The sequence below is a fragment of the Scyliorhinus torazame genome, chromosome 27, assembly GCF_047496885.1.
Source record: "Scyliorhinus torazame isolate Kashiwa2021f chromosome 27, sScyTor2.1, whole genome shotgun sequence".
Lineage (NCBI taxonomy): Eukaryota > Metazoa > Chordata > Chondrichthyes > Carcharhiniformes > Scyliorhinidae > Scyliorhinus > Scyliorhinus torazame.
This window is the reverse complement of record NC_092733.1, coordinates 37,023,204-37,039,440: the sequence shown is the minus strand read 5'-3', so window position 1 is coordinate 37,039,440 and position 16,237 is coordinate 37,023,204. Positions and strand designations below refer to the sequence as shown.

Here is a 16,237-nt window from a genome sequence, read left to right as displayed (position 1 = left end):
GATCCTTACTGTCCGGTTTATTCAGGAATTCCGGTCAGGAAATTCCACTCCTTTGTGTAGAAGGGCTGCTGAACCATGGGACTGAACAATGAGGTGAAGCAGTGGGGTCAGAAATCTACTGCCTCACCATCTCTTTAACTGATGAGGCCCTTGACTCTCAGTGACCTCTACAGGGAGGTTTTTGAAGCGTAGAGGTGCTGCATGAGGAGTGGGGACAGAGGTTGTCATACCTGGCTGTGCGCAGTTATCACCTGAGTGATGTCTGTGTAGTTTGTAACTGTGCATAACTTGCGTCAATTTAGTTACCTGCTGAGTTTTGATCTTTAAACTGCTGAATGTTCTTGAGTTGAAGAAATGTTTTTTTTATTTATAAATTTAGACGACCCAATTATTTTTTCTCCAATTAAGGGCCAATTTAGTGTGGCCAATCCAACTAACCTGCACATCTTTGGGTTGTGGGGGTGAAACCCATTCAGACACGGGGAGAATGTACAAACTCCACACGGACAGTGACCCAGGGTTGGGATTCGAACCCGGGTCCTCACCGCAGCAGTCCCAGTGCTAACCACTGCGCCACGTGCCGCCCTGAAGAAATGTTTTAAGGGCGTTGCTGCCCTTAACAAGGGTTCAGCCTGGAAACCTTACGACCAATCTCTCTGGGTTTCTAGATTTTTACTTTAGGAGTCCGCTAGTGACTATGGTATTCTATTCTCTGGCATCTATTGGGTGCAATATGTGTGCCAAGCAAGAGGGTTATTGAAAATGAAATGAAATGAAATGAAAATGGTTTTTTGTCACAAGTAGGCTTCAAATGAAGTTACTGTGAAAAGCCCCTAGTCGCCACATTCCGGCGCCTGTTCGGGGAGGCTGCTGGTACAGGTTATTTGACGTGGTGATCAGTTCCCACTTTGTTCCAAGTTACAAATACTGTTACAATACTGGTTGATTGTTACGATCCCAGAAACATTTTTTTTTTAAACAATCCAGTGTTTGAAACAACGCTCAGCTCCTGTGGAACCTTCTCAAATGTGAAAACGCTTTGTGTCTCTGACTTTTCCCTTTCATTTTCCAGGACACGGTGTCCAATTAGCATATCTGACCCAAGGAAGATGGTCACCTCTCATCGTCCATATTCTCCTGGTTCTCTCCATCCTGCTGTCTCTAGTGATCCTCTGCACTGCAAGTGTACGGTGTAAGTTTTGTAATCTTTTCAACTGTGGAACTGATGGTGGTGAATTCTGCAATAACAGGCAATAAGGTTAATTTGAGAGGCGCATGTATTAATGTGATTTAACATGGGTGATATTAATTCAGCCATGGACTGGGGCGCAATAAGGAATGGGTGTACCTATACAACATGATCGGGTAGTTCGAAATCCCACATCATGAGTCTAAACTCATGTATCAGGAACTTGGACTGACTGGGTGGATGGTTTCTGTGTCGGTAATGTCTGCGACAGCAATGGCACCAGGATTGCTGGACTGTTTCGGTCTGTCTCAATGGATGTGCTGCCATGTTCTTCCAGATGAACAATCAGTACAAAAGGCAATGCAAGAATGCTTAGCTCTTCAATGAAAACTTCCATTGCAATTTAGGATCCGGCTGAAAGGGCTAGATGGGGTTTCAGTAAAGACCCTCTCCTCATTCTCTCCTCACTCTTTCCTCACACTCTCTTCACACTCTCCTCACTCTCTCAGTCCCTCTCTCTCTCCTTCTCAATCTCTCGCTTTCTCTCCCCCTCTCTCACACTCTCTAACTTTCTCCTCAATCTCTCTCTCGCTCACTCTCTCTTCATTGTCCAAACTCTCTCACTTTCACTATCTCTCCCTCTCTCAATCCCCCCCCACTTTCTCTCTCATTCTCTCCTCACACTTGCCTCACTCTCTCACTCTCCCAATTCTCTCCTCATTCTCTCCTCACTCTCTTCTCACTCTCTCTCGCTCTCTATCACTCTCACATTCTCTCACTGTCTCCTCAGACTCCGATCAATCTGCCTCACACTCTGCTAACTCTTTCGTCACTTCTCGCTCTCCCACAATTTCCTCTCGTCACTTCTCGCTCTCCCACAATTTCCTCAAACTGTCTCGCTCTCACTCTCCTCAATCTCTTGCACTCACTCTCACTATCTCCTCACTCTCCCACTCTTTCCTCAAACTCTCTCACTCTCTCCAGCTCTCTCTCACTCCCACACTCTCACTCCCTCACTGTCTCTCACCAATCTCTCTCACTCTCTTCATTCTCTCCTCAGTCTCTCTCACTCTATTTCTCTCTCTCTCACTCACTCGCACTTTCTCTCAGTCACTCCTCACTCCCTCACATTCTCCTTACTCTCCCCTTCATTTCTCACTCTCTGCTCACACTCAACTCAATCTCTCTCACACTCCCCTAAGCCTCTCCTCACTCTCTTTAACACTCTCCACACGCTCCATCTCTTTTCTCACTTTCTCTCACTCTCTCCTCACCCGCTCCTCACTCTCTCACTCCCACTCTCACATCTCTCCTCTCTCCTCACACTCTCTTCATTCTCTCCTCACTCTCGTTCTCTCTCCTCATTCTTATTCTCTATCACTCTCTTCTTATTCTCTCCACACTCACTTCACTCTCTCACTCTCTCCCATTCCCTCCATTCTCCCCTCATTTTCACCTCACTATCTCCCCAGTCTCTTCTCACTCTCGCTCATTTTTTCTCCCTCTCTCTCACACTCCCTCACTCACACACCTTCTCTCACTCACTCCTCCGTCTTTCATTCACCTCACTTAATCTCATCGCATTCACTCACATCTCTTACTCTCTTCTCACACTCACTCACTCACGTAACCACCAGGGGCTGGTTTAGGACAGGTCTAAATCGCTGGCTTTGAAAGCAGACCAAGGCAGGCCAGCAGCACGGTTCAATTCCCGTACCAGCCTCCCCGAACAGGCGCCGGAATGTGGCGACTAGGGGCTTTTCACAGTAACTTTATTTGAGACCTACTTGTGACATTAAGCGATTTTTCATTTCACTCACTCCTCACTCTCTCCTTTCTCTCTTCTCTCCTCATTCTGTCTCACTCTCTCCTTACTCTCTCTCACTTTTAGTCACTCTGCCACTCTTAGTCACTCACTCCTCGCTCACTTTCCTTAAACTCTCTCATGCTCTCTCACTCTCCTCAATTTCTCTCACTCTCTCTCAGCCTCTCCTCACTTTTTCACTCATCTATCAAACTCTCTCAATCTCTCTCTATTTTATTCTCTTTAATTCTCTTCTCACTCTCTTCCCACTCTCTCACTCTCTCCTCAATCTCTTCTCACTCTCTTCTCATTCCTTCTCACTCTCTCACCCTCTCCTCGCTCTTATTGTCACTATCTCCTCACTCTCTCACTTGCTCCTCACTCTCTCCTCACTCTTTCTCACTCCCTCTCACTCTCTCTCTCACTCCATCTCTCACTCTCTCTCTCCCATCACTCTCCCAACCTTCTCGCTGTCGCATCACTCTCTTTCACTCTCTCCTCACTCTCTCTGTCATTCTCTCCTCACTCTCTCAGTCTCTCCTCACTCTCTCTCACCCTCTCTTCACTCTCTCTCAGTCTCTCCTCACTCTCTCTCACTCTCTCCTCACTCTCTCTCACTCTCTCTTCACTCCCTCTGTCACTCGCTCTTCATGCTCGCTTCACTATATATCACTCTCTCCTCACTCCAGACTCACTTCACCCTCTCCTTCACACTCTCACTCACTCTCTTTCTCACTCTCTCCTCACTCTCATTCTCTCGAACTCTTCCTTACTCCCTGAGCACTCGCTCCACACTTTCACTATCTCCCCAATCTTTACTCTCTGCTCGCATGCACCCTCTCCTCGCACACTCTATACTCCCTACTCACTCTCATTATCTCTAACTCTCTCTCACTCTCTCCTCACTTTCTACACACTCACTTCACTCACCCTCTTCTCATTTTCTCCTCACTCTCATACCCTCCCCACTCTCTGCTGTCTCCTCTCACGCTCACGCTCTACTCAATCCTCACACTCTCTCTCCTCACTCGCTCTCACTCTATCCAATTGATGGGTGGATGATGGGGTGTTTGATGGGGGTATTTGATGTGGGTATTTGATGGGGGTATTTGATGATTTTTTGATGGGGGTGTTTGATGATTTTTTGATGGGGGTTAGTTGATGGGGGTGTTTGATGGGGCTGTTTGATGGAGCTGTTTGATGGGGGTGTTTGATGGGGGTGTTTGATGGGGATGTTTGATGGGGGTGTTTGATGGGGGTATTTGATGGGTGTGTTTGATGGGGGTGTTTGATGGGGCTGTTTGATGGGGTGTTTATTGGGGGTGTTTGATGGGGGTGTTTGATGGGGGTATTTGATGGGGGTATTTGATGGGGGTGTTTGATGGGGGTGTTTGATGGGGGTGTTTGATGGGTGTTTGATGGGGGTGTTTGATGGGGGTGTTTGATGGGGGTGTTTGATGGGGGTATTTGATGGGGGTATTTGATGAGGTGTTTGATGTGGGTGTTTGATGGGGCTGTTTGATGGGGGTATATGATGGGGGTGTTTGATGGGGGTATTTGATGGGGGTGTTTGATGGGGGTGTTTGATGGGGGTGTTTGATGGGGGTATTTGATGGGGGTGTTTGATGTGGGTGTTTGATGGGGCTGTTTGATGGGGGTATATGATGGGGGTGTTTGATGGGGGTGTTTGATGGGGGTGTTTGATGGGGGTGTTTGATGGGGGTGTTTGATGGGGGTATTTGATGGGGGTATTTGATGAGGTGTTTGATGTGGGTGTTTGATGGGGCTGTTTGATGGGGGTATATGATGGGGGTGTTTGATGGGGGTATTTGATGGGGGTGTTTGATGGGGGTGTTTGATGGGGGTGTTTGATGGGGGTATTTGATGGGGGTGTTTGATGTGGGTGTTTGATGGGGCTGTTTGATGGGGGTATATGATGGGGGTGTTTGATGGGGGTGTTTGATGGGGGTGTTTGATGGGGGTGTTTGATGGGGGTATTTGATGGGGGTGTTTGATGGGGGTGATTGATGGGGTGTTTGATGGGTGTTTGATGGGGGTGATTGATGGGGGTGTTTGATGTGAGTGTTTGATGGGTGCTTGATGGGGTGTTTGATGGGGTGTTTGATGGGTGTTTGATGGGGGTGTTTGATGGGGTGTTTGATGGGGGTGTTTGATGGGGGTGATTGATGGGGTGTTTGATGGGTGTTTGATGGGGGTATTTGATGGGGGTGTTTGATGGGGGTGTTTGATGGGGGTGTTTGATGGGGGTGTTTGATATGAGTGTTTGATGGGGGTGTTTGATGGGGGTGTTTGATGGGGGTATTTGAAATGAGTGTTTGATGGGGGTGTTTGATGGGGGTGTTTGATGGGGGTGTTTGATGTGGGTGTTTGATGGGGGTGTTTGATGGGGGTATTTGATGGGGGTGTTTGATGTGGGTGTTTGATGGGTGTTTGATGGGGGTGTTTGATGGGGGTGTTTGATGGGGGTGTTTGATGGGGGTATTTGATGGGGGTATTTGATGAGGTGTTTGATGTGGGTGTTTGATGGGGCTGTTTGATGGGGGTATATGATGGGGGTGTTTGATGGGGGTATTTGATGGGGGTGTTTGATGGGGGTGTTTGATGGGGGTGTTTGATGGGGGTGTTTGATGGGGGTGTTTGATGTGGGTGTTTGATGGGGCTGTTTGATGGGGGTATATGATGGGGGTGTTTGATGGGGGTATTTGATGGGGGTGTTTGATGGGGGTGTTTGATGGGGGTGTTCATGGGGGTATTTGATGGGGGTGTTTGATGGGGGTGATTGATGGGGTGTTTGATGGGTGTTTGATGGGGGTGTTTGATGGGGCTGTTTGATGGGGGTGATTGATGGGGGTGTTTGATGTGAGTGTTTGATGGGTGCTTGATGGGGTGTTTGATGGGGTGTTTGATGGGTGTTTGATGGGGGTGTTTGATGGGGTGTTTGATGGGGGTGTTTGATGGGGGTGATTGATGGGGTGTGTGATGGGTGTTTGATGGGGGTATTTGATGGGGGTGTTTGATGGGGGTGTTTGATGGGGGTGTTTGATGGGGGTGTTGGATGGGGGTGATTGATGGGGGTGTTTGATGGGGGTGATTGATGGGGGTGTTTGATGGGGTGTTTGATGGGGGTATTTGATGGGGGTGTTTGATGGGGGTGTTGGATGGGGGTGTTTGATGGGGGTGTTTAATGGGGTGTTTGATGGGGGTATTTGATGGGGGTATTTGATGGGGGTGTTTGATGGGTGTTTGATGTGGGTGTTTGATGGGGGTGTTTGATGGGGGTGTTTGATGGGGGTGTTTGATGGGGGTGTTTGATGGGGGTGTTTGATGGGGGTGTTTGATGTGGGTGTTTGATGTGGGTGTTTGATGGGGGTGTTTGATGTGGGTGTTGGATGGGGGTGTTTGATGGGGGTGTTTGATGGGGGTGTTTGATGGGGGTGTTTGATGGGGGTGTTTGATGGGTGTTTGATGGGGGTGTTTGATGGGGGTGTTTGATGGGGGTGTTTGATGGGGCTGTTTGATGGGGGTGTTTGATGGGGGTGTTTGATGGGGGTATTTGATATGAGTGTTTGATGGGGGTGTTTGATGGGGTGTTTGATGGGGGTGTTTGATGGGGGTATTTGATGGGGGTGTTTGATATGAGTGTTTGATGGGGGTGTTTGATGGGGGTGTTTGATGGGGGTGTTTGATGGGGGTATTTGATATGAGTGTTTGATGGGGGTGTTTGATGGGGGTGTTTGATGGGGGTGTTTGATGTGGGTGTTTGATGGGGGTGTTTGATGGGGGTATTTGATGGGGGTGTTTGATGTGGGTGTTTGATGGGGGTGTTTGATGTGGGTGTTTGATGGGGGTGTTTGATGTGGGTGTTGGATGGGGGTATTTGATAGGAGTGTTTGATGGGGGTGTTTGATGGGGGTATTTGATGGGGGTGTTTGATGTGGGTGTTTGATGGGGGTGTTTGATGTGGGTGTTTGATGGGGGTGTTTGATGTGGGTGTTGGATGGGGGTGTTTGCTGGGGGTGTTTGATGGGGGTGTTTGATGGGGGTGTTTGATGTGGGTGATTGATGGGGGTGTTTGATGGGGGTGTTGGATGGGGGTGTTTGATGGGGCTGTTTGATGGGGGTATTTGATATGAGTGTTTGATGGGGGTGTTTGATGGGGGTGTTTGATGGGGGTGTTTGATGTGGGTTTTTGATGGGGGTATTTGATGGGGGTGTTTGATGGGGGTGTTTGATGGGGGTGTTTGATGTGGGTGTTGGATGGGGGTGTTTGATGGGGCTGTTTGATGGGGGTATTTGATATGAGTGTTTGATGGGGGTGTTTGATGGGGGTGTTTGATGGGGGTGTTTGATGTGGGTGTTTGATGGGTGTTTGATGGGGTGTTTGATGGGGTGTTTGATGGGTGTTTGATGTGGGTGTTTGATGGGGGTATTTGATGGGGGTGTTTGATGGGGTGTTTGATGGGGGTGTTTGATGGGTGTTTGATATGGGTGTTGGATGGGGGTGTTTGATGGGGGTGTTTGATGGGGCTGTTTGATGGGGGTATTTGATATGAGTGTTTGATGGGGGTGTTTGATGTGGGTGTTGGATGGGGGTGTTTGATGGGGGTGTTTGATGGGGGTGTTTGATGGGGGTATTTGATGGGGGTGTTTGATGTGGGTGTTGGATGGGGGTGTTTGATGGGGGTGTTTGATGGGGGTGTTTGATGGGGGTGTTTGATGGGGGTATTTGATGGGGTGTTTATTGGGGGTGTTTGATGGGGGTATTTGATATGAGTGTTTGATGGGGGTGTTTGATGGGGGTGTTTGATGGGGGTGTTTGATGCGGGTGTTTGATGTGGGTGTTTGATGGGGGCATTTGATGGGGTGTTTATTGGGGGTGTTTGATGGGGGTATTTGATATGAGTGTTTGATGGGGGTGTTTGATGGGGGTGTTTGATGTGGGTGTTGGATGGGGGTGTTTGATGGGGGTGTTTGATGGGGGTGTTTGATGGGGGTGTTTGATATGAGTGTTTGATGGGGGTGTTTGATGGGATGTTTGATGGGGGTGTTTGATGGGGCTGTTTGATGGGGGTATTTGATATGAGTGTTTGATGGGGGTGTTTGATGGGTGTTTGATGGGGGTGTTTGATGGGGGTATTTGATATGAGTGTTTGATGGGGGTGTTTGATGGGGGTGTTTGATGTGGGTGTTGGATGGGGGTGTTTGATGGGGGTGTTTGATGGGGGTGTTTGATGGGGGTGTTTGATATGAGTGTTTGATGGGGGTGTTTGATGGGGGTGTTTGATGGGGTGTTTGATGGGGGTGTTTGATGGGGCTGTTTGATGGGGGTATTTGATATGAGTGTTTGATGGGGGTGTTTGATGGGGGTGTTTGATGGGGCTGTTTGATGGGGGTATTTGATATGAGTGTTTGATGGGGGTGTTTGATGGGGGTGTTTGATGGGGGTGTTTGATGGGGGTGTTTGATGGGGGTGTTTGATGGGGGTGTTTGATGGGGGTGTTTGATGGGGGTGTTTGATGGGGGTGTTTGATGGGGGTGTTTGATGGGTGTTTGATGGGGGTGTTTGATGGGGTGTTTGATGGGGGTGTTTGATGGGGGTATTTGATGGGGGTGTTTGATGGGGTGTTTGATGGGGGTGTTTGATGGGGGTGTTTGATGGGGGTATTTGATATGAGTGTTTGATGGGGGTGTTTGATGGGGGTGTTTGATGGGGGTGTTTGATGGGGGTGTTTGATGGGTGTTTGATGGGGGTGTTTGATGGGGGTATTTGATGGGGGTGTTTGATGGGGGTGTTTGATGGGGGTGTTTGATGGGGTGTTTGATAGGTGTTTGATGGGGGTGTTTGATGGGGTGTTTGATGGGGGTGTTTAATGGGGCTGTTTGATGGGGGTGTTTGATGGGGGTATTTGATGGGGGTGTTTGATGGGGGTGTTTGATGGGGTGTTTAATGGGGGTGTTTGATGGGGGTGTTTGATGGGGGTGTTTGATGGGGGTGTTTGATGTGGGTGTTTGATGGGGGTATTTGATGGGGTGTTTATTGGGGGTGTTTGATGGGGGTATTTGATGGGGGTGTTTGATGGGGGTGTTTGATGGGGGTGTTTGATGGGGGTGTTGGTTGGGGGTGTTTGATGGGGGTGTTTGATGGGGGTGTTTGATGGGGGTGTTTGATGCGGGTGTTTGATGTGGGTGTTTGATGGGGGTATTTGATGGGGTGTTTATTGGGGGTGTTTGATGGGGGTATTTGATATGAGTGTTTGATGGGGGTGTTTGATGTGGGTGTTGGATGGGGGTGTTTGATGGGGGTGTTTGATGGGGGTGTTTGATGGGGGTGTTTGATATGAGTGTTTGATGGGGGTGTTTGATGGGGGTGTTTGATGGGGTGTTTGATGGGGGTGTTTGATGGGGCTGTTTGATGGGGGTATTTGATATGAGTGTTTGATGGGGGTGTTTGATGGGTGTTTGATGGGGGTGTTTGATGGGGGTATTTGATATGAGTGTTTGATGGGGGTGTTTGATGGGGGTGTTTGATGTGGGTGTTGGATGGGGGTGTTTGATGGGGGTGTTTGATGGGGGTGTTTGATGGGGGTGTTTGATATGAGTGTTTGATGGGGGTGTTTGATGGGGGTGTTTGATGGGGTGTTTGATGGGGGTGTTTGATGGGGCTGTTTGATGGGGGTATTTGATATGAGTGTTTGATGGGGGTGTTTGATGGGGGTGTTTGATGGGGCTGTTTGATGGGGGTATTTGATATGAGTGTTTGATGGGGGTGTTTGATGGGGGTGTTTGATGGGGGTGTTTGATGGCGGTGTTTGATGGGGGTGTTTGATGGGGGTGTTTGATGGGGGTGTTTGATGGGGGTGTTTGATGGGTGTTTGATGGGGGTGTTTGATGGGGTGTTTGATGGGGGTGTTTGATGGGGGTATTTGATGGGGGTGTTTGATGGGGTGTTTGATGGGGGTGTTTGATGGGGGTGTTTGATGTGGGTATTTGATATGAGTGTTTGATGGGGGTGTTTGATGGGGGTGTTTGATGGGGGTGTTTGATGGGGGTGTTTGATGGGTGTTTGATGGGGGTGTTTGATGGGGGTATTTGATGGGGGTGTTTGATGGGGGTGTTTGATGGGGGTGTTTGATGGGGTGTTTGATGGGTGTTTGATGGGGGTGTTTGATGGGGTGTTTGATGGGGGTGTTTAATGGGGCTGTTTGATGGGGGTGTTTGATGGGGGTATTTGATGGGGGTGTTTGATGGGGGTGTTTGATGGGGTGTTTGATGGGGGTGTTTGATGGGGGTGTTTGATGGGGGTGTTTGATGTGCGTGTTTGATGGGGGTATTTGATGGGGTGTTTATTGGGGGTGTTTGATGGGGGTATTTGATGGGGGTGTTTGATGGGGGTGTTTGATGGGGGTGTTTGATGGGGGTGTTGGATGGGGGTGTTTGATGGGGGTGTTTGATGGGGGTGTTTGATGTGGGTGTTTGATGGGGGTGTTGGATGGGGGTGTGTGATGGGGGTGTTTGATGGGGGTGTTTGATGGGGTGTTTGATGGGGGTATTTGATGGGTGTGTTTATTGGGGGTGTTTGATGGGAGTATTTGATGGGGGTGTTTAATGAGAATTACCCCTTCTGCTTATTTAGTTCCTCCCTCAAAAATTTCAATTTGTTTTGTGAGACGTGACCCATCCTTTATAAAGTGGTGCTGGCTCATTCAATCAGCTCTAATTTCCACATTTGCGCAGGAACACTTTCCTTAACATATCGATTCAAATAATCTCCCACAACACAAGTGAGAGAAACAGTGTTATTAATGTCTTGGCTTCTCTCAATCACCTCTCATCTCACACATCTCCATACAAAACTGTATCTGCCCCCTGTCTGCCCAATTCACTAACTCTGTCAGTATCTTCCTGAGGTCTTTGACATTCTTCTTCTTCACTCTTTGCAAAATCCCAATGTTTGAGTCATTGTGGGATTCTGATTTCTGTCAATTGCCAACCACCAAAGCCAGGAGTAAAAGTGGATCCAATTCTGATCCGTGGGTAACTACTTCCATACCATCCCCAATCTGGGTGTTTTTCTGGTTGTCGGTCAGTGGCAGTGGTGTGCCTCAGGTATCAATCTTGGGTCCACAATTGTTCACAATTTACATTGGTAATCTGGAGTTGGGGATCAAGTGTAATGTGTCAAAGGTCACAGATGACACTAATATGAGTGGTGGAGCAAAGTGTGCAGAGGACGCAAAGTCTGCAGAGGGATATAGTTTAAGTGAGTGGGCAAGGGTCTGACAAATGGAGTACAATGTTGGTAAATGTGAGGTCATTCATTTTGGTAGGAATAACAGCAAAATGGACTATTATTTAAAGGGTAAAAAATTGCAGTGTGCTGCTGTGCAGAGGGACCTGGGTGTCATTGTGCATGAATCGCAAAAAGTTGGTTTGCAGGTGCAGCAAGTAATTAAGAAGGCAAATAGAATTTTGTCCTTCCTTGCTAGAGGGGTAGAGTTTTAAAGCAGGGAGGTTATGTTGCAGCTGTATAGGGTGCTGGTGAGGCCACGCCTGGATTACTGTGTACAGTTTTGGTCTCCTTCCTTGAGAAAGGATGTACTGGCACTGGAGGGTGTGCAGAGGAGATTCACTAGGTTGATTCCGGAGTTGAGAGGATTGCTTATGAGGAGAGGTTGAGTAGACTGGGACTCTACTCATTGGAATCTAGAAGAATGAGGGGGGATCTTACAGAATCATATAAAATTATGAAGGGAATAGGTAGGATAGATGCGGGCAGGTTGTTTCCACTGGTCGGGGAAAGCAGAACTAGGGGCATAGCCTCAAAATAAGGGGAAGCAGATTTAGGACTGAGTTGAGGAGGAACTTCCTCACCCAAAATGTGGTGATTCTGTGGAATTCCCTGCCCAGTGAAGTCGTTGAGGCTACCTCGCTGAAGGTTTTTAAGGCAAAAGTAGATCGATTTTTGAACAGTAAAGGAAGAATAGGTTACGGTGAGCAGGCGGGTAAGTGGAGCTGAGTCCACAAAAAGATCAGCGATGATCTTATTGAGTGGCGCAGCAGGCTCGAGGGGGCAGCTGGCCGACTCCTGCTCCTAGTTCTTATGGATAACACTCATTGAACCAAATCCTTCGTATCCATCCCAAGAACTGATTTCCTATCCGTTCTGCTCCGGTGGACATTTAGGAAATGGGACAGTTCAGGTGGGTGGGGAGAAGGGAGATTTATTTTGGGTTCAGGACACAAATGTCAGCCTCAACATTTTCTCCCTGCAACTCCCTCCGACGCCGGCGCCAAGAGCGGCGCAAACCACTCCGGCGTCAGGCCGACCAGAAGGTGCGGAATCCTCAGCACTTCTGGGGGCTAGGCCGGCGCCGGAGGTGTTGGCGCCGTGCCAACCAGCGCCGAAGGGCCACCACGAGTTGGTGCATGTGCAGAGCCGCCGACTTGGTTCCGCGCATGCGCAGACGGGCCGGCATGTTTGCTGCGCAGGCGCAGGGGGGTTCTTCTCCGCGCCAGCCATGGCGGAGCCCTACAGAGGCCGGCGCGGAAGGAAATAGTGCCCCCACGCCACAGGCCCGCCCGCAGATCGGTGGGCCCCGATCGCGAGCCAAGCCACCGAGGGGGCCCCACCCAGGGCCGGATCCCCCCTGCCCCCCCCCCCCCCCGAGGACACACCCAGCCGGCCTACAAGCCAGGTCCCGCCGTGATGGACCATGTCCATTTCATGCCGGTGGGACTGGGCAGGAAACGACGGCCGCTCGGCCCATCGGGGCCCGGAGAATTGCCGGGTGGGAGACGCTGCAATGGCCCCTGACCGGCGCGGCATAAACCCCGCCCTGCCCGAACACCAGCGCCAGAGAATACGGCAGCCAGCGTCGGAGCAGCGGGGCGGGATTCGCGCCACCTCCAGGGGATTCTCCGACCCGGCGGGGTGTCAGAGAATCCCGCCCATGGTCTTTCTCCAGGAGGACACAGTGGAGACAAATCAACTCTACACTGATGTGTGAGAGTCAAAACCTTTGTTTCTATTTCAGTTTTACAGCTGTTCACAGAAATGAAGATGTCGAACGCTGAAATTGAGATGAAACTTTCCGAGATGAAGAATAATGGTGAGTGTGAAATCCCAAGCTGACAGATTTATGTGTTTCCAGTTCAGAGACTTCTCCACTTTTCCAGAGAATTGGAACAGTTTGTGATCTTCGTGAGAGTGACTTTTGAGTCTGGAGGTTTTGGTTCTTCCTGAAGATGATTCATGTTATGACACCCTGGGGCTGATTTGCGGTCAATCCCAGTCCCACCTGCCCCAGGGTGCCAACACAAGAGAATTAACCAACAATTCTTTTAAAAATAACCAAAGTCGGTGTCCATTGGCTGCCCAATAATTACAATCACCAGGTTTGTAAGTTTAAACATGATTTCTGTTTATTTATAACAAGGACTATCATGAAATACGCAGCAGATACATTTGGTTAGCTATTAATGAATAACCAACTCCCACTTTAACTTGCCACAATCTGCTACATGCACATACAAGACAGACAAACACAGCAGGGTGGAAAGGGGTGAAATCGCAATTGAAAGGGGAAAAAAAAGTCTTTGTTTCGGATGATGGTTTTAGCACAGCAATCTTGTTATTCGCAGCAAGCTTGCAGATTACATTCTTTGGTTTTAAGCCTGTAATGGTCTTCTCTGTAGATCCATTAATTCAGGTTCTCTGTGGTCTAGTAATGCAGTACTCAGAACTTTCCTGGAGAGAAAGAGGAAACGCTCGCAGCAAAGTTCTGGAGAGAGTTAGCTGGATCATTTTCTCCGTGCTGCCAGAATCAAAACATGAAACCTCAGGACTCTGAAAAGCCTACCAGTGGGATAAGATCCGATCACCGCCTGTTACCGGGCAGAGCACAGCCTTTTGGGCCAATTCATTGGCCACCGGCCAATCAATCAAACCGAGTCCCAACCCGAGCTCTCCCACCGGTACCTAAAAGTTTCCAGTTAAAACCAGAAAGTGCTCTCTCCATAAACTTCTAGAATCTTCTGCTTGAATTAAGGACACAGGCTGCTTTCCTTAGAGAACATACCCATTAATCATTCAGAGATCAAAATAAGCACGGCAAAATAAAAGAAAGGGGAATGAAAGGAATAAACATGAAGGTCCCTTACATGCAACAAAGGAAGATGGTCCTCTTTGGGTGAAAGATTCTGACGTTGAATTTCTGCTTTTGGTAAGAATTTGAAGCTAAAATTACATCAACCCTCCCGTTTTGTGACATCATGCCCCGCAGTACAACAATTTTTTATCCTTTCCCGAGCAATGTATTCAATCCTAAATTCTCCCTGCAGGAGCCTAGCAAGGAAAGTTTGTTGCCCATCCCCAATTTACCTTTGATAATGACAGTGAACCTTCTTGAACTGTTAAAAGGAATATGGGGTTCAATCAGGAATTCCACAGCTTCCAAAGTATTGAGCACAGAAAAACAGGCTCTTCAACCCAACAGCTGAGTGCACACTGTAAGGATCCTCCTTTTAATCCTTGTATGTCCCTTATTTTCCCTTTAATTTCTGTTATTCTCCTAATTCAATACTTGTACCCGGGCAATTAATGGGACCTATGCCTTTAAGATGGACTTCACCTTTAATTTAAAGAAAACCTCCAGCAAGATGTGTGGTTTGGTCTGACATCAGTGATGATGACTCTTGATGGACTTGGATGGCAGCCATTGAGCCGTTTTAAACTTTCCCGGTCTTAGCTGATGTTTGAAGCTGATTGGAGCCAACCATTCTGTAATGTTCTGCAAGGCAAAGAGGGTTTTAATCTTGCTTTCAGTTTTGGTTTGATCAGAAGCTGGACGGCCGAAGTCCTGATCTCTTTCTCTAACCAACGGTTTCTGTCTAAAGATCCAAAGTATCGAACTTTCTCCCTGCACAGCCGGATTCAACTGCAGGAAAATCCAGTCCAGCACCAGCTGCCGGCTGGGTCAATTGTTTACAATATCCTTTTAAGCTCTCATGTGAGGAATTATATTCCTACCTCAGACAAGCTATTCATCATTCTGCTGGAGTTGGACACAAATAGGAATTTGTGAGGCTGTTTTTTGAGTGAAGGACCAGGTTACTAAAAGTGAAGATAACGCCTCAGAGGAAATCCCACAGCCTGGGAGTTCTGACTGAATGCAACTGCCAGAAGATCTTCAGAAGAGGACAGTAAGAGAGCGGAGGGGGGAGTAGTAGATTAACTGACCATGGGCTAAATTGCTGGCTTTGAAAGCAGACCAAGGCAGGCCAGCAGCACGGTTCAATTCCCGTAACAGCCTCCCCGAACAGGCGCCGGAATGTGGCGACTAGGGGCTTTTCACAGTAACTTCATTGAAGCCCACTTGTGACAATAAGCGATTTTCATTTAATTTCATTTAATTTCATTATTCTGTTATAAGTATTTCATGTCTTATCTTAATTTATGTTATAAATAAACAGCTGTTGTGTTTCACTTACAAATCCGGTGGGAATAAGACAACGGAGCAGTCAAGGGTCAAAGATCTCAGGTACTATCGACACATTATTGGTTAACTCACTGGTGTTGGGACTCCGGAGCCTGTAGGGTTGGAATTGACCGCGTATTAGCCCAGGGTGTCGTAACAATACTTACAAATCTCCTTTTCATCTCACCCTATCAACATATCCTTCTATCCATTTCTTCCCAATTATTGTCTAGCTTGCCTTTGAATGTATCGGTGCCTTTCATTGCAACTGTTCCCCGTGGCAGCGAGCTCGGCATTCTAACCATTCTCTTGAGAAAGAAATATCTAACTTGAGCATTGCCGAAAAAAGGAGACAAGTTATCAAAGTCTTTTGCCTTGCACTCATCAGGACAAATGCAAGAATGCCAAATTTCAAAAGAAGCAACAGTATATGTTGCATGAGAAAAAGGATGTTGATTGTTGGAAAGTGGACTCAAGTTGTCAATGAGTTTCCACAGAGAATGCACCAAGGAACAGTTATTCCCCAACCTGTTGTCTAAATTAAAAAGTTAGTAAGTTGCCTCTGAGCCTTTGTTTAATTGAAAAAGCGCAATGACTGGACATGTTCACTTTGTTTTGTTCTGAACCACGCTGATGTTAAATGTGAGGGTATCCAAAAGCCCAGAAGGGTATTGTGGAACACTGGTTCATCTTGGTGTATGTGTTTTCTGGTATAATGCGAGGAACGGTGTACAACCCAGTGATGAA

General features: G+C 48.1%; 1 protein-coding gene across 1 annotated transcript in view; it reads left to right on the top strand.

Moving 5' to 3' along the window:
• The window catches only part of LOC140403356 (C-type lectin domain family 10 member A-like), a 56,206-nt gene that overhangs the window by 126 nt on the left and 39,843 nt on the right, over window positions 1-16,237 (top strand). Inside the window, exons 2-3 of the mRNA XM_072491263.1 lie at window positions 1,073-1,192; window positions 13,049-13,123. Of these exons, the coding sequence (XP_072347364.1) occupies window positions 1,073-1,192; window positions 13,049-13,123 (195 nt within the window). The remainder of the gene's footprint in view (window positions 1-1,072; window positions 1,193-13,048; window positions 13,124-16,237) is intronic.